Here is a 19,540-nt window from a genome sequence, read left to right as displayed (position 1 = left end):
TTTTTGTTACTATTGCTTTGTAGTAGAGTTGAAGATCTGGTATTGCAATACCCCCTGTTTCACTCTTCCTGCTAAGGATTGCTTTAGCTATTCTGGGTTTCTTATTCTTCCAGATGAATTTCATAATTGCTTGCTCTATTTCTGTAAAGTTGGGATTTTAATTGGAATTGCATTGAATTTGTATAGCACTTTAGGTAGTATGGCCATTTTGGCAATATTAATTCTTCCTATCCAAGAACATGGAAGATCTTTCCATCTTCTAAGGTGTTCTTTAATTTCTTTCTTTAGTGTTGTATAGTTCTCATTGTAGAGGTCTTTCACCTCTTTTGTGAGATTGATTCCCAAGTATTTTATTTTTTTCAAGGCTATTATGAATGGGGTAGTTTTCCTAATTTCTCTTTCTGAAGATTCATCACTTATGTATAAAAATGCATTGGATTTATGAGCATTGATCTTGTAACCCACTACTTTACTGAATTCACTTATGAGTTCTAAGAGTTTTCTGGTGGAATTTCCAGGTTCCTCTAAATATATAATCATGTCATCAGCGAACAGGGATAGTTTGAGTTCTTCTTTTCCAATTTGTATCCCTTTAATTTCTTTGGTTTATCTAATTGCTCTGGCTAGAGTCTCAAGAACAATGTTGAATAGAAGTGGTGAAAGAGGGCATCCCTGCCTTGTTCCAGTTTTTAGGGGGAATGCTTTCAGTTTTTCACCATTTAGAATGATATTGGCCATGGGCTTAGCATAAATGGCCTTTACAATGTTAAGGAATATTCCCACTATCCCTATTTTTTCTCGTATTTTGAGCATGAAGGGGTGCTGTATTTTATCAAAGGCTTTTTCTGCATCTATTGAAATAATCATGTGATTCTTGACTTTAAGTCAAGAATTTCCTGATGTTGAACCAACCTTGCATCCCTGGGATGAAACCCACTTGATCATGGTGCACTATCTTTTTAATATGTTTTTGTATGCGATTTGCTAAAATTTTGTTGAGAATATTTGTGTCGATGTTCATTAAGGATATTGGTCTGAAATTTTCTTTCCTCTATGTGTCTCTGTCTGGTTTAGGCATCAGGGTGATATTGGCTTCATAGAATGAGTTTCGGAGGGTTCCCTCCTCTTCTATTTCATGAAATACTTTGAGAAGTATTGGAGTGAGCTCTTCTTTAAAGGTTTTGTAGAACTCGGCTGAAACCCATCTGGTCCTGGACTTTTCTTTGTTGGTACGCTTTTGATGACTTCTTCTATTTCATTGCTTGAAATTGGTCTATTTAAATTGTGTATGTCCTCCTCCTTCAGTTTAGGCAATTCATATGTCTCTAGAAACCTGTCGATGTCTTCGAAATTTTCTATTTTGTTGGAGTATAGATTTTCAACATAGCTTCTAATTATGTTTTGTATTTCAATCCTGTCTGTTGTGATATTTCCTTGTTCATTCCGAATTTTAGTGATTTGGGTTTTCTCTCGTCTTCTCTTTGTTAGTGTGGCTAAAGGTTTATCAATTTTGTTTATTTTTTCGAAGAACCAACTATATATTTTGTCAATTTTTTGTATTGTTTCTTTTGTTTCAATTTCATTGATTTCAGCTCTCAGTTTAAGTATTTCCTGTCTTCTGCTACTTTTGGTGCTGGTCTGTTCTTCTTTTTCTTGGTCTTTGAGCTGTATTGTTAGGTCATTTATTTGTTGAGTTTTACTTCTTTTATTAAATGCGCTCCATTAAATAGATTTCTCTCTAAGTACTGCTTTCATAGTGAACCAGAGATTTTGATATGATGTTTCTTTGTTCTCATTTACCTGTAAGAATTTTTTAATTTCCTTCCTAATATCTTCTGTTATCCATTCATCATATAATAGCATATTGTTTAATCTCCAGATGTTGGAATAGTTTCTGTGTTTTACTCTTTCATTTATTTCTAACTTCAATCCATTATGATCTGATAGAATACATGCTAGTGTCTCTATCTTCTTGTATTTGCTAACATTAGCTTTGTGGCATACTATATGGTCTATTTTAGAGAAGGATCGATGTGCTGCTGAGAAGAAAGGGTATTCCCTCTTGGTTGGATGGTATATTCTATAAATGTCCGTTAAGTCTAAATTATTGATTGTGTTATTGAGATCTATGGTTTCTTTGTTCAATTTTTGTCTGGAAGATCTGTCCAGTGGTGAGAGAGGCGCGTTAAAATCATTTAGTATTATTGTGTTATGGTCTATTTGGTTTCCGAAATTGAGAAGGATTTGTTTGACATGTATGGATGAGCCACTGTTTGGGGCATAGATGTTTATGATTGTTATATCTTGCTGATTTATGCTTCCCTTAAGCAGTATGAAATGACCTTCTTTATCCCTTCTGACTAACTTTGGCTTGAAGTCCACATTATCTGAAATGAGGATGGATATTCCAGCTTTTTTGCTGAGTCCATGTGCATGGTATGTTTTTCCCCATCCTTTCACCTTTAGTCTATGGGTATCTTTTTCTATGAGGTGAGTCTCTTTCAGGCAACATATTGTTGGATCTTTCTTTTTAATCCAGTCTGCCAGTCTATGTCTTTTGATTGACGAATTCAGGCCATTAACATTCAGGGTTATTATTGAGATATGATTTGGTTTCCCAGTCATTTGGTTCATTTTTAAAATTTTATTTATTTATTTGTTTGACACAACTTGTTTCCTCCTTTATTTGACAATTCCTTTATTATAATTCCTCCCTTTGCTGATTTGCTTCTTTGTTTTTCATCTCTTCCTCATGGAATATTTTGCTGAGAATGTTCTGTAATGCTGGCTTTCTTTTTGTAAATTCTTTTAGCTTTTGTTTATCATGGAAGGATTTTATTTCATCGTCAAATTTGAAGGTAAGTTTTGCTGGGTATAAGATTCTTGGTTGGCATCCATTTTCTTTCAGGGCTTGAAAAATGTTGTTCCAGGCCCTTCTAGCTTTTAGGGTCTGGATTGAAAAATCTGCTGATATCCGTATTGGTTTCCCCCTGAATGTAATTTGGTTCTTTTCTCTCACAGCCTTTAAAATTCTGTCTTTATTTTGTATGTTTGGTATTTTCATTATAATGTGCCTTGGTGTGGGTCTGTTGTAATTTTGTGTATTTGGAGTCCTATAAGCCTCTTGAACTTGATTTTCCATTTCATTTCAGATTTGGGAAATTTTCTGATATTATTTCATTGAATAGGTTGTTCATTCCTTTGGCTTGTTTCTCTAGGCCTTCCTCAATCCCAATAATTCTTAAATTTGGCCTTTTCTTGATATCCCATAGTTCTTGTAGATTCTGTTCATGATGTCTTACCATCTTCTCTGTTTGTTCAACTTTGTTTTCAAGGTTAAATATTTTGTCTTCAATGTCTGAGGTTCTGTCTTCCAGGTGTTCTATCCTACTGGATATGCTTTCTATGGAGTTCTTAATTTGGTTTATTGTTTCCTTCATGTCAAGGATTTCTGTTTGGTTATTTTTCAATATCTCTAACTCTTTATTGAAATGATCTTTTGCTTCCTGTATTTGCTCTTTTAACTGTCGATTGGTGCAATCATTCAATGCCTGCATTTGCTCTTTCATCTCATCATTCAGTGCGTTCATTTGCTCTTTCATCTCATCGTTTGCTTCTCTGATCATTTTAATTATGTACATTCTGAACTCCTTTTCTGTCATTTCTTCTGCCATGCTGTCATTGTGTTTTATTGATGTATCGTCTAGATTTGTTTGCAGCATTTTCTTTCCTTGTTTTCTCATATTGTTCAGGTATCAGTGGACCGCTGAGATATTGCAGATTTCCTCTATTGACTTACAGTGTCCCTGAAGATTTCTATATATATCCCCTCTTAGCCTTCAGTAGGCTGAAGTCTTGGAGGAAGTTGATAATGCGGTGCTCCACAAGGAAGCTGCCTCTCTAGGAGTTGTGGCCTTCAGGTGGGGTATATTCCCTGCTAGTGGGCAGAGGTGCCTCCACTTGTTGACCAATGGTCATCCAAAGGGGAACTAGGCTGCGGGCTGAGGCAATGCCTGTTTGGCCCTGTGTCTCTGGTTTTACCGTCAGAAACCTCACCCGGCAGGGAAGACTCACCCGGTGGGGAGGTCTCGCTGGTCAGTTCCCTCCTAGAGGTTCCCCTCAGTTTACAGCTACTGCCTGGGCTGGGCTGCCTTCCTCTGCAAAGTTCCCAGGGGCCCGGCCCTACCTCCTGGGCCTGGGAGCCTCACCCTTCGCAGATGAATCTCCTTAGGCTGCCCCTCCTCAGAGAATCTGCCCACAGTCCTGGAACCTTTGCTCCGCCCTAAGCCTGTCTCTGTGCGGCTCTTCCACCAAGAAGCCTCCTAGATCCTGGGACTCTGCTCTGCACCTTATCGCCTGGCTATGAGGCCCCTCCTCTGAGCAGCCACCTGGGGCCCCGTACAATTGCTCTGAGTCCCAGAGACCCGCCACATGCCTCTTCCTCCAGACAGCCGCCCAGTATTCTGGTGCAGTCACTAGGAGTCCAAGCAACTCACTGCGTGCCTCCTCCTCCCACCAACTGCCTGTAGCCATGGGCAATCAATCACTCCGAGTCGAAGTGACCCTCCCTGTTCCCCCTCCTCCTCCAGGTAACCCCCCGGGTATTCAGGAGCGGTCACTCTAACCCCCCGGTTGTTCAGGAGCGGTCACTCTGAGTGGCTCTGAATCCACGTGACCCGCTGCACGTGTCCTCTGGGCAACCGCCCGGAGCTCTGGTGCGGCCACTCGAGACCAAGAGACCCACCGCGCTTCTCCTCCAGGCAGCCCCCCTGTGTTCAGGAGTGGTCACTTACGTCCAAACAACTCACCAATCGCCTCCTCCTCTGAGCAGCCGCCTGGAGCTCTAATGCAGTCACTGCGAGTCCAAACGACCCGCCGCACTGCTCCTCCTCCTCCTCCTCCTCCTCAGGACAGGCCCCGGTGTTCAGAAGTGGTCTGAGTCCAAATAGCTCGCCACGCAGCTTCTCCTCTGGCATCCGCCTGTAGCTCTGGTGTAGTCACTCCGAATCCAAGCGGCCACTTTCCTCCTCCTCCTCCTCAGGGCAGGCCCCGGTGTTCTGAGTCCACACAGCTCTCTTCGCCGCTCCTCCCCTGGGCAGCCTCCGGAGCCCCAGTGGTTGCTCCGAGTCCCAGCGCTCTGCTGAGCGGCCTCCTCTCCGATGCTCCCAGTTGTCCGAGTTCACTGCTCCAGCGGGGGGAGGGGCGTCTCGCCAGCAGCTCTACTTCACAAGTTCCCTGCGTTCCGGGACTACCGCCCCATCCGGGACGCCTCCCCAATGGGAGAGACTCACCTAGTTGCTTTGAGTTAGTCCCAAGTCTCTCAATATCTCCTCTTTTGAATCCTGAGTCCTGGAGCAACATGAAATGCAGCCACCCTCTAGGCCACCATCTTGAAACCTCCAGGGTTTCTAATCTGTAGTTAAGTCAATCATTTGCTGCTTCTTGGAAACACTACTGCTTTCCATATCCTTGGTGTTCAAACATTATCCTATGTAGCACCAGTGCTTCACTTATTGTCACCATATAATGAACCAAATGTAGCTGTCAGCAAATACTTTGTGCCTCATCAACTTGAAACATCAACTTTCTCTGTTTGAAACAATAGTATTATGTAATTCCCCTGATGGGCTATAGTTTTTCCTCTCAAAACCATGTTGTCATACAAGGAAATAATGATCAGAGAATGGTTGCAAATTTTTAAGAAAATGATGGTGCTTTAATCCTTAAGACAGAGAGGTGATCTTGAGTTCATTATTCAGGCCATACTGAGCCTGAAGAGTTATTAGCTCTGTCCTGTTTCTAGGTAGCTATTTTCTGCTTCTATTATCACGGTAGTACATTCTCTTTCATGTAACTAACTTCTCATGCACAGACTGTCTGTGAGACTAAATATAAGCAGCAATCCATTATTGAGGAGTAAAATTAGGAATATATATATGCAAATTATGCTTTCTTTGAAGTGTGCTATTAACTTTTTATTTATTTTCACTTTTCGGTTTATATTCCTCTGCCAAGTTTAGCCTAAATGATAGGGGTAAGCATGTGTCTGACACTTATAAATATAACCCATGTGATTTGCTTATTCTGCTAATACAAACTCTTATTAGAAAAGCACTGTGATTCATTTGATGAGATCTCCTTGGTTTCTTACTCTACAGTTCTTATTCTAACCTGTGACCATACAACTATTGTGATAATATTTTAGTGAATATTTTATCTTTTTTGTCCCTTTCCAAAATTATGTAATCAATCACAAGAACTGCTTGAAATTAATTTCTTTTTATCTCTGATGATAAGAACATTCAAAGTAAGCAGTTGGAGAGTATTGATTTAGAAGTCAAGAGAACATAGTTCTGGGTGTAATTTTACCACCAACTACCACAAATTACCTGGTGGTTCGTTAAAATTTTCCTTATTGGCAAAATGAAGAGTTTGAATTAGATAAATTTTGAAAACCTAAGTGCTTTCTAGAATGGCATTTTATCACTAGGTGCTTCCCAAATTGCTACAACTCATTAAAGTGAGTTATAAAACAACTGCATGTTAAATAGGATACTAAGTCTCTAAAGGAAATGTAAACAAATAGCTCCCTTTGCCATATGCAAAAGATTTTAGGACTCTGAAACATAACAATTCTGTATGGTAACATTTAAACAACTTTTTCCCTGTAAATTGTGGTTTAAATTTGGAGCAAGCTTGCTCGTTTTGCATCTAGAAATATACACATACAAAGCATACAGAAGAAGTCTCATATATCATGTACAGGGTAAAAGTAAGTATAAAGTGAACATTTTCCAACAAAATGTGCAGAACTATTAGAAGCATGCCAATATTTACTTGTCAAATAAAAGGTATTTTACGTTTTCAAGAGAAAATAAATTTTACCGAAATTTTGTTCAGCAAATTCTTCATTGTTTTATTTTGCTTAAAATCACAGTCTTATAAACCATTAGATCATCATATCTGTTTGTGTACTGCATGTTTCACATTTAATATAAAGTTTGGAAGATGAGAAATACTTCACAAAGCAAGCAAACAGTAATTACTTCTTCATAATTACCATGAAACTTTATTGCCGTGCATTGTTATAATTATATTTTAAATACTCCCCATTTGCATGATAGACCATAATGTTTCCTAGCACATTGCAATCTGTGGCTTATAACAGCATCTCACTTCCACAAAGGGCTCTTCTTCATTTAGTCTCTATTTTAACTACTGTTAAAGGAGACTCAGCAAAATTAATTGGCACCATAATCCTGCAATAAGAAAATTGTAGGCAATACAATATTTCTGTGTTACTGAAATCATCTCATTATTCAGAGAAGTTCATGTTTAACATCTAAGATGTATTCTTTCCTCAATTATGGAGCCAGTCATAAACTGGCTCCATAATCAAATTTTACTCTGCACACAAATCACTTGGGAATAGGGTTAAAATATAGATTTTGATTCACTTCCTCTAAGGTGGGAAATGGAAGGGGCTGAGATTCTGCACTTCTAAAGAGCTCCCAGGTGGTAACACAACTGCTGGTGGCCCTCGTACCTTACTGAGAGTAGCATCCTATTTATGTTTTATCTGTAGCTAAGGACAAAATGCTCTTAACAAGATGTGCACATACACATATACATCACACACATGCACGCTTTACCCAGCCCCCTGCTGTGAGTACTTTCTACACTCATGTCTCAAAATCAATTGCTACCATCAATGGATTTATTTAACAGGAGCAGAAATAACATTCTATCTGTGAAATTCTACCAAGTAAGCACTGGATATTATCACTCTGAGGTGAACTGGGAGAGTCAAGAAGGCTTCCTTGTAGCTTACCAAGTGGAGGGCGTGGATGTGGGAAAGTTGGAAAATAAAATTCCAGGAAGGAAGGAGGACATTTAGAAGTAGTACTATAAATCCTTCAAGGGGAGTGAGATTGTGGGTAAGGGCAAGATTAAGAGGACACAATTCTTTCAAATAATCAAGGGAATTTTATCTTGCAGGTATTTGGGAATCACATGAGAACTAGAAAATTACATACATCAACACAAATCTTAATTCACCCAATTTGCTAATTGTTTCCCCACCACTTTCAATGAAATATTGGGAAAGTAACTTAGAATTAGGCTCCTGGAATTCATGGATAATATTATAAATACTTATCCATCTATTTAAAATGAAGTGTTTGGAAAATCATTTTCTGAGTTTTTTAAAACTTTGTTTAGTAAAAAACATTATAGCCTGGTATATTTTCCCATCATAATCTTTGACTGTGGCAACATCAAGAAGTATAAATAGGTCATTTTCACTCTCTTTAGCCTAACAGCTTCTGAAGACCCTTGAATAACAGGGTGGCTATGACATGAGACCTTTGAGAAATTGTGAAATTCACAAAGACAATCTTCAAAGACATCTCAGTTGAAAGCTAATAAAGTCTTACTCTATGACTTTTTAATTTCTTCTTAATGCTAAAATAGTTCTGAGTTCTTTTTCTTCATTTTAAAGCTTCAAGGTAACATTAAAAATCCAGAATCTCATAGTCTATATGTATTTGACACTTGGGAAGCTAGAACATGCTTTTTGGCAATATTTGTTTCAGTGACGCTTCTGCAAAATTTTTATTGTATCAGTGGGCAGGTGAGTTCCTTGGGTGAATGCTTCATTCAAGTCCTTTTACTGCAAATGTTGCCTATTAATTCTATAGCTACCAAGTTTCCACAAAAAGACTTCTAAATTTGCATATGTTCTTATGTAAGTATACATGTTTGTGTATATATTCATACATATGTAAATTCATATCTCTAGATCAATCCCCTTGTCTAAATAAATAAATGTGCAATGCATATAAAGATATTTAAGACATATTTAAATTAAGGGAATGGGAAAAACCCTGGCTATATAAATTGACTTATAATTTCCCTAATAAAAAAAAATTAGATCTTTAGTGGATTAAAACACCTAATAGAACTCTGGCAACTGAGTAACAAAATAATGATAATGATAATGGCAATACTAATTAGGAACAAAAGCAAAAAAAAAAGAAACAGAAAGCATATGTTTTACATAGTTTTAGGTTAACACATAACAGTAATGTGGACAGTATCAGGAAATAATGGGGGCCCAGGTCTGGTGAAGACCCAGGAGAGTTGCTGGTGCTGAAGTAGCCAGATGGTCCAATGACAAGTTATAGTCAACATGAACAATTCTATAAACACAGATCCTCTCTAGGAAGACATCTTTTTGTTGTGCTTGGAGAATAGTCACAGGTTCTGTTGATGAACCTCCATGGAATTAAAATGAAACAAACCTGGCGAAAATAGAGTTGAGTTGATTAAACACTCTGAACTCTGACAGTGACAAATGATCAGGTTTCACAGCCTTTAACTGAGAACTGCTAACAGGGATGCTAAGCAGTAATGGCTGTTGTAGAGAATGTGGTGTTTTTATTTACGTAAGTTCTATGTACTCTTCAGCCCTTTATATGCAATAATCTATGTGATTTTCATAACAACTCTATTAGGCATTTAACATTATTATCTCCATCCTATGCATGATAAAAATGTATCACAGGAATATTTTTTAAAATAACATGTCCGGTTTCTTATAGATAGTAAGTTGAGGAGACAGACATCATGAAAGAGATTGGTACCACTAACAGTTAAATGCACCAAAATTAAACTTTACCCCAAGTAAAGCCTATAGAAACATGCACTGCTTAAAAAGAAATCAGTATTATATTCTGTACTTTTAGAACCAGAGATTTTTTTTCCCCATGCACCTGAAATAAATCAGTATTAAGGGGCCAATAAAGGTAACCCTTTTTCAGAGAGTAAAAAGTATGACTCATGAAAGCCATTATCCAAAGAAGAATAAAAGCTATAATTTAAATAATTTAAGGAGGGATTACCATTTACAGGTTGGAAAAGGAGCCTCAGACTTTCTGTAGCCACTAGTCAAAGTGTTGTTGCTGCCAAAGGACATCATGAAATTCTGGAAAATATCAGGGAAGATCTAGAAACAAAATAAGAAAGTTGGTCCCTCTTGAAGTACAAATATAATATCTTAATAACAGGAGACTTATTGTATTAAAGAAAAAATGGCCTGAGGGCTAAGGAAGGAAGCAAAAGGCAACACAACTCTCACCTAAGACTTAACTCCCAACAGGAGAGTGAGATTGTTTCTCATGATGCGTTGGGTTCCTCATGACCCTTCAGACATGAACTAGGGGATGTGGAAGCATAGACATGAAAAAAAAAAAAAAAAAAAAAAAAAAGAAAGTTCTATGTGTGGCCAATTCCATTTATTGGAACACAGTGGACAGACGTATGACAAGACCTTTTCTTTCTTGAGGATGATACTTATACTTGGCAGATGAAGCATGACTTTGGTTGAGGACTGGGGCTATTCCACTTAGTAGTTTAACTGCTACCTGGGTTTGAATCCCAAATCTGTTACTTGGGGAAAGCCACTTAACCATTCTAAATTTCAGTTCCCTCACTTGTCACATAGAGGAAAATTCCAACTACTTCATGGGGTCATAGTGAGGATTATGTGCGATGATCTTTGTAAAATGGAAGTGTTTGATAAACTTTGGTTATGAACACCAAATACCAAAAGAAAGTTCTTTCCTTGGATAATGCTCCCTGGTTTGTTTATATATATATATAAACAAAGAAGAAAAGAAAAGGTTATATGTGAATTGAAAGAAAGAAACTTATGACTCTTTGGAGTGATGGATGTGTTTGTTGTCTTGACGGTGGTGATGGTCACACAGGTATATAAACATTAAAATTTATAAATTGTATACTATGGATATGTGCAATGTGTTTTATGTCAATTGACTCAATGGAGCTGTTAAAAACAAAACAAAAATCTGTGTGTTTTTGTGGTTTTGTGTGTGTCTGTAAATTTAGTTGCTAGAAACTATTCACTTAATAGAGGCACAGAATGTGACACCACTCCTCAGAAGAACTGAACCCAGTTCTTTAGGGCAGGGAATGCAAGGTGCTTATAGGTTCACCTTTTTTGAGAAATTTGTACTTCTTCCAATGATGAACTTATACGTTAGCATGACATTCCATTGAATGGATGGGTGAACTCTGAAATGCCAAGCTAGAAAATTCTACAGAAAGGAATGATTTTACATAGTATATTCAGTTTTGAAATCTCACTAGAAATATTCTTGCTCATAAAATACTGGGATCCAGTGATTGGATTTAGCTATTTCATCTGGAGTGAGAATTTACATCAATTCTAATGTAAAGGCAACAGCTTTCCACAGATGTTCTGTGATGTCGTCTTTATCTTGTGTGATTTTGTAGTTTCACAAACTTGTTGAAGTCAGAGTTATCAATGCAATTAATTTTCTAGAATCTTTTTCTCCATGAGGAGAGGAGTGATTCATGTTGGTTTTCAAACTATAAACCTACAAGATAATCTTGGACTTGTTCAAGCCAATAAACCAACAAATTAACCTGCCCTGGTATTTTAATGTATTGACAAAGTCATTAGGCCAATATAGCTTTCTTTTCCAGTCTGGTAGTGATATGGAGTGATATACCAACTCTCAAAGAATAATTTGCTCTGTTGGGTGTTTAAGAGTTATCCTTTCTCAATATCATTATTCCAAAAGAAGGTCTGACATACTTTAGTTTTGATCACTTCCTTTTATGAAATCAGTTTACTGAAGTCCTGTAGGACCTCCCTAATGAATCCATGAATCATGATTATAGTCATAGACTCTGGCTATATTTTATCATCTGTGTTCACTTAATATTCTAATAATTGTTCTCCCTGTGATTCTGTCTAGATTTTACTGGGAAATTGCTGTGGAAAGGATTGGGTAGAGGATCAACTTTTAGCCTTTCTTGAAATTGCAAAAGATGGATGAGAAAACAAACCTAATTTGATTGCAATTAGCAAAATCTTTCCCTTTTTAGAAAGTGGTTCCCAAGCATCTATTTTGAAAATTACTTTATGCATAAAGAAAGAGATGGGTTTAGACCAAGTGAAGTGGATTGGCAGTTTAGGACCATTAGAACTGAATGAGTGAAAACTGAATCCAGCAGTTTCTATAGTGAAAATACAATTGCTTTGAGGGACAAATATTCATCCACACACAAATACAAATTATGGTTGTTTCTAACTTCACTGTAAAAGTTGGTGCTGGCCTCTTTCAAGGCGAGTTCACATTCTACTTCAACTGATTATTTTTTCAACAGTATTTATGATATCCTCTTATGGTCTGCCAGTACTTTTTTGAAGCCCAGTTAGAACAGCAGCCAACAAAATCGAGACTAAAAGATATTGAAGCCAAATCTCTCTTCAGAACCAAGATGTTACTTCAAAAGATCTTCATTACAAAGCACTACTATAACTCAAATAGTCACTTATTTTTAAAGAGGGATTTGCTAACATGAAATTGGGTTTCTTCTCTTCTCAGCCCCCAGTGAGCCTTTACTGTGCAAATTCGCAGATGGAGGACAAAAGAAGCGACAGAATCAAAGCAAATATACTCAGAACGGGAGGCCTTGGCCCAGAGAAGGAGAGGTGAGTCCTGACTGAAAACCTTTACTCAGAAATTTGTCAGCAAATATCCCTCAGAAGGGTGGTACAGCAGACATCAGGGACCACGATGAAATTTGGTCCCATGGAAAACCAAAAGATTTCAAAAGTGCAAGGAAAGAGGTCTGCATTTATCTGTCCAGGATGAAATTATGCAAGGAAGAACAAAGGACTTAAAAATTAGCTTTGGTTCTGTACCATAATAAGTCTTCTGTCTTTAACCTCACTTGAACCCAAAAAGAGCTCACTGGAAGACTCCATCTGTCATGATACAGTGTTTATAAAAGAAAAGTATGATTATTTAAGAAAATAGTTTCTGTGAAATCAATATTGAGAGTTGACTGTATATGGAGAAAGGCAAGCAAAAATTAAGATTTATTTCATCCTGGCATTGATAGTCTACTTGCACATGTAGGTATGTTTACACCCATGCCCATGTGTTCCTAAATGCACTGCTGCTGCTGCTTTATTTAAGTATATGTCAATTTTAAAATATAACATTTCTGTTGGTTAAGAAGAGGGAAGAAAAGTTGATGTGGTCATGGTTCTGTTCTTCACAATGAGGGAAAGAGAAAGCTCTTGACAGTTAACCATGCATTTACCCTCCTAATACAAATTGGCAGAGAGGCAAGCTATGGATCTAGTGCCACGTGGGATCAGACTCCTTTTAGTTACTTTATTTTTGAAAGAAGACAAGGAAAAGATGTCTAGGCTTCCATGAGGGTTCCCCTTCCCCATTCCTTGTGAGGTGGAATGGAGTTGTTTAAATGACTTGAATAAATGCCATTTTGGCCAAGGCTGTCACTTCAATAGGAGAGATTTATTTCATATTTCTATTCAAAACACCTATTTCATCCATTCATCACTGAAGGTTCAGTGGACTTGATGTGGCATTTTATACTAAAAGAATCATTGTAAAAAAGAAAGGAGGCTGGAATTTCTCTGAGCAAACCTTTTAGCCAAGTTTTTGTTTCTCCGATTATTGTCTGTTTCTATGCAGGTCTCAAAACTCTTCTAAAAGTATATAGTTATATTCAAGGACCTGTAGAGCCTATCGCTCATTGCAATAAGGCATGAAATATAGAATTATCATTGAGCCTCAAAAACTAATAGACAAAGGCAAGAGTTTTCATACTGTCAACTTCAGAAAGGCGGTTTATGTTGTGCTTTATAAAGGAGGTGGGGGATTGATCCAGGTGTCTTCAGCATGGAGTTCCCTATGTTGGCAGGCAACCATCTTCCCAGGAGGAGAGCAGATGCCTGTGACAGCAGTTACGACATCCTTCCCAGACCAAACATTCGTAGTCTGGAAAGACTCACTTGACCTTTAAAATGTGATTGGATAAAATACCCAATTAGAGGTGACTTTGGATTATAGACTGTAACCCAATTATTAAGTACCTTAGCTCGAATGACTGAAACTTCAGTTCCTACCTCCTTAAGTACCTGTAATATTACCTTCATCCTGTTGATGGTAATTGACTTGACTGGAGTCCATGTTTCTTGGAAACCAAATCAACAAACAGAAATGTAGAGTTAGGGCTATGACCCTGCTATTATGTATAGAACTGGGGGTTTTGGTCCTTGGATGATAAACCACATGTACCACAGTGTGAAAGCATCCTGGAGTCAAGTTTACAACCCAGAGCACCTTATAAATTAGATGTTGGTCTTAAAGGTATATTCCCAATACTTGTTCTCAGATTTTTTAAGGATTATAGATTTTCCTGTTGACTTATGAAAATCAAGGGGCCTTAGTAAATTTATTGGTGACCAATAAAAATATACTCCAAAATTATAGACACATTGTAAAGGAAGAGATCGGGAAAATAAATGGCAAGCACTAAAAATGTTTATCAAATATCTTATTTTAGGGATGAGCATGTTAATTCACACAGCTTGATTGCAAATCTGGAAATAGACATACCAAGGATGCCAGATCACTTTGTACCTCATTCTGTAATTTTCATTTCTACCACTTTTTATATTACACCTATTACAGTAATCTAAGGGATATTAGCATGGTTAACAAAATATAACACAAATCCTGCAAAAAGTATGTGATTAACTTTCATGTTCCTGTAAATTCTAACTACATATTTCATAGGTTCTAGACATATTCTGTTGTTGTTGTTGCTTGTCCATGCTTTAACACTTCAGAAATGGATTCTCCTCTTGTAATCAGGGGTCTTACAAGACATCTGTTTTTGCTTCTCTTAGTCACCTGGGGGCACTACCTACATTCTCTGCTTATGGTCTATGGCCACACCGATTGTATGAATAAAAGCTCTCCTCTAAGTGAGGACTCTGGGCCCTATTTTCAGGGGAGGATATTCTTTATCCACTGTCAAGACTGAGAGATGGAACTTTCCTTAAGTCCATTTCTGATGGGTGATATAGTTTTCCTTTACCTGCATACTAAATTTGGCATTTTAACTTTATAAGATGATCCTTTTGGATGTTTAATTTTACTCATTCATTTTTCTTGACTTGGAAGACAGTGGTACACCTCTCCATCATTTTTGTCTTACATAAAACAATAGATTATTCTGCTTCAGAATTTGAGATGATAGCACAGAAGATACTGTTTATTTTTCCTCTCTCTTGAAAGAATGGTTAAAAAACAATAATCTGAAGAGAATTTCTTAAAATGCAAAACCAGTGGATTGCAAGCACTTTAGAAGGAATGTAAACATGCAAATTGATAGCTAATTATAATTTTAATTTATTATTTAAGTATATTTTCTTTTGGGTGGCATTTGGATAGTTTTATTAGCATATTCTGGTGAAATGCATCTTTTTATGAAAAAAATCTAACACTGAAAACTTTAAACACATAAATTGGTCTAAATTACCAAGATTTTGAAATTTAAATATATGCTACTGGCCATGTTTTTGCATAAGTGAAAAACACAGGAATATTTTGAAGTTATTAACTAATCTTTCAGAGATAAGTGGAACCCTGATATGATCAAGAGATTGGGGCTCTTAGGCCCCTCTTCTCTGGTGTTCTACATTCAAATTGTGTTAAATAAGCAGTTTCAAATTCTTTGATCTCTGAATCGCTTTAGACTCTTAAAATTTATTAATTTTTTAAAATAAAAAACCCATCAGAGGATAATAAGAATATTGTTTTATGAAAAATAACTATATTTTTCAGAGCAAAAGTTTTTTTAAAAGTGAGAGTTTAATATTTTGCAAATTTAATGTCTGTCTCAGTAAAAGATTACTAAATTTGCTTTTCTGCTTCAGCATTCAATCTGACTGTGTGATATTTTATTTTAAGGCTATGTAGAAAATCTAGCTTCATCTAGATATGTCATTGAAAAAGGGAGACCTTTTATGGATCTCCTAGAGGGGTCTTGGGAAAACTCAGTTGTCTATTACCTCTTCCAGAACCTCCCATGATCCAGAGAGAATGAGGTGCTGGCTGGCACGGCAGGAGTACCCCAGGGTCCTACTGTGTTAGGTTATGATTGACCAGCACTTTAACATACTAATAGTGAAATATTTCTAATGTCATGACTAGTGCAAGAGCTGTTCCTCTCTGTCATTGCTGTGACTCTTACGACCTTAGGACCTGAGGATATGGCTTTGACCAGCTGTTTTATTCTATGTGAGGCCGTATTTTCAGTTCCAACTTTAGGTAAAATGCTGCTCAAATTGACCATGATTGCCCCCCACCTCCACCCCAGCTTCCCTCCACAGATGACTGGTCTGGAACTAGGAAAGCATCAAACCAGTTTGAAAATATTTCAGGAAAATAAAGAGGAACTCCTTGTGATTCCTTTTATGTTCCCAAAGAATATATATTCGGTGACTACCAAAAGACCAAGTTGGACCTCTACCCCACATAATAAAAACAGGTAATCAGAAAGCAAATTGCTATGAGCATTTCCCAGATGACTAGACCAAGATCTGATTGATGGAAACTTGCACTCTCAGTAAAGATAATTGTAAACTAAAATACACATTTATTTCACCACTACCACTACCACTGTCATGGCACACAGACACACTGTAACGGGTGGCATGCATATTTTATAAACTTTATTCAACTATAATTGTAAAGCTGATTGAATCAAATCAAAGGATAGATAAGTTTCCACTGCAATGACGATATTCACTCAGATTTTGAAATGACGTTATGTTCACTTCCATAAGCATTTTCCAATATGAGCATATACTAAGTTTCAAATTATAGCATGTAGTACTCTCACCAATTGTTTATACTGGACTTTTATCCTTAAATAGTGCAAGAGTCATAAACAAGCCATTTCTCACTGGTTCAAAACTCTAATGTAGTTTTCATAAAATATTCCCAAGCCCTAGAGTAATCATATTAGTAAATGTCATTGATAAAAATTGTTTTCGGGTGTTACATACTTCCAAGAAATAATGTTTTGACCATGGACACAAATAAGAGAACGAGCAATTGAACAAGAAGTAGCACAACAAGAACACAGATGATTAGTGAAAACTCATCAAGATTTTATTAAAGGACAAAACCAATATGATGACATGTCCTGTCTTTATCTTATTTACAGTTCTCTTGTAGAATCCATTTAAAAGCAATGAGAAACAACAAATATTTTCTCTACTTGACACATTGAAGATGTTTTTCTCTTGCTATGGAAACATTTAAAAACATTATCCTCAAAGTTTTGAATATAAAATTGAGCTAATGAAACTTATGTAATATTGTTAATGATCAATATTCAGGTTCCCAGGGATAGTTTACAGTTGAAAAGAAAAATCAGTTAAGTTTTTTAGGGGGGAATGTAGTCTAAGAATGTTAAAGTTTGAATTTCTTTAATTATACCCAATTAAGTAATAAGTTTTAGGTGAAACAACCTACCTGATGCACCTCTGATGGGACAGTATTTCTTGAAGATATTTTATTTAAAAGCATTTTTATTCACTGAACATACTGGTTCTAAGTACAGCAGAACAGTATATGTATTGTACAATACCAAGGGACCATTCACAAGGACATGCTGTGGTCCTGCCTGGATGCATCCGTTTGAAAACCTTTAAGGGATGTGATATATTGACATACTGTACTGTAACTTCAAATCAGTGGGCCCTAGTAATGCACTCAAAAAATTCTCTATTAATAGGATGAATGCTAGGGTTAGCAGCTTTAATGCAACCAACTTTTAACCCATTTAAGATATTTTCTATTTTCAGACACGAAATCAACTTGTTTTCAGTGGTGGTTGAAAACTCCCCTTGTGCCATAAAATCTAATAACTCTTGTTTATTCAGACCTTGTTTTAATAAAAATTTATCTTCATTGCCAGTAAGTGAAGGAAGGCCTGCAAAGTTCATGTGGCAGAATGAGATTTCCCATGCTAGCTTGAGTCTACAGCCAAGTACAACCGAAGTTGAAAAGCATGATTCCAAACACCCCACCTCTGCCCTGTTGTGGCACAAAGTCTTTAGGAGTAATTACTCATTCCAGCTGAGTCCATTTATGACTGAGACAAAGATGTCTCTTTAGATTTCCAAGTAGGCAGCTCTATCAATAATGCAACAGCTACATCCTACATTCTAATTCTAGATGAATAAACATAATCTTTGAGAAATGCGTTCTAGCTGTTTTAAATGGCGTGAGTTTGCTTTTATTTATTTTTATTTTTTTAACAAAGGTGAATATATGCAGACTCGACATCATAATTATTAATATCACTCTGCTATTGTCACCACCATCATCTGTTGTTATTATAAGGCCTCTCTTCCCTCACAGACTAGCAAGTCATCTGTGGAGGATGCAGTGAGGTAGAAGAAATGACCTGCCCTGAATATATGAGATGTATGCACTCAGAGTACAACTTCTCTAATCACATATTTTCTTGTTTACTTTTTTACCCTCTCAGTGTAGGACTACTTTTGGCAGAAATGTTCTTTTTAAAAGAAGAATTCTGTTGGAAAGAGATTTTTTTAAAAGAAAAAATATTGAAGAAAATGCAGCTTAAACAAAAAGCATGGAATCTGTCAATAAGCCCTATTGAGTGTCCACAATATGGGGTCAGGCAACAAAATTGTCAGGACATGCTACATTCCCAGAGGCCCTGCTCCCTGGGAGCCTAACATGGATCTCTGTATGCAGTGTGGGAGATTAAAGGTAGAACCAAATATAATTTAGCATTGCAGAAATCAAATAATTGACTGTAATTGGCTTCCTAGCTATATAACAGTGAAAGAAAACCAAAGTCAAAATAACAAAAATAGCAGCCACACAAACATCAGTTCTCATCTTGCTACTAAAAGTTGTTTCTTTGATTTTCATGGTGGGTAACTAAGAACTTGATTTAAGTTTACTTATAAACCAGAAGTGCTTCCCAAATTTGGAAACCCCTACCCTCCCCATCACTTGGTCAGCAGAGGCCACTATGCCATTGGGTGCTGAGTAGCATAGGGAGGAGAATGTCTAGAAAAGCAATTTGAGCTTTGGGGCAATTTGAGCTTTTGAGCAATTTGAGCTTAGGATTTGATGAATCTTAAGTTCCTCTCTGATGCACCTATTGAGAAGAACACTTCTTTCTATGTTTTAAGGATGGAGTGTGTCACCATTCCTGATGGACTCCATCCTGTGTGCTTTTCTTCATGATATGCCAGGCACCCACTCTACTTTGGGCTGAGGGCACAACCTCTAGAGTTTAAATCACAAATTCCTCAACTTCCAAGCTGGGTGGCAATACTGGGCACGTTTTCAGAGTCTGTTTCCATTTTCCCCCCAGTAGAATGAGAAGGATTAAACGTGGTATTTAGTGATTGGATGGATTGAATGCTGGGTCCCGGGCAAAGCACGGAGCACAGAGCCTGGCAAACTGTGATTGTGCAGTTATTCACTATATTATGAGTACCCTAGTATCGCCAGCACAATGTAGGGCTTTTTAACATGAAAGTCAGCTTTTCTTTGTGTTCCAATGACTAGCATATTCTAGTTCCTGGATTTCCAATTCTATGTACTGTCAG

At 37.1% G+C, this 19,540-nt stretch overlaps 1 protein-coding gene across 9 annotated transcripts in view; it reads left to right on the top strand.

Moving 5' to 3' along the window:
• Positions 1–19,540, top strand: part of RBMS3 (RNA binding motif single stranded interacting protein 3) — a gene marked incomplete at its 3' end in the record, with an annotated part of 684,132 nt that overhangs the window by 533,626 nt on the left and 130,966 nt on the right. For all 9 annotated transcript variants that reach the window (XM_079113995.1, XM_079114001.1, XM_079113998.1 and 6 more), the window contains exon 7: positions 12,438–12,544. In XM_079113995.1, coding sequence (XP_078970121.1) covers positions 12,438–12,544 — 107 coding nt within the window. The remainder of the gene's footprint in view (positions 1–12,437; positions 12,545–19,540) is intronic.

Source organism: Sciurus vulgaris (genome assembly GCF_902686455.1).
Source record: "Sciurus vulgaris genome assembly, chromosome: 16".
In the NCBI taxonomy this organism is placed as follows: domain Eukaryota; kingdom Metazoa; phylum Chordata; class Mammalia; order Rodentia; family Sciuridae; genus Sciurus; species Sciurus vulgaris.
Note: the sequence above shows the minus strand (reverse complement) of the source record. Positions and strands in the feature narration are given on the sequence as shown.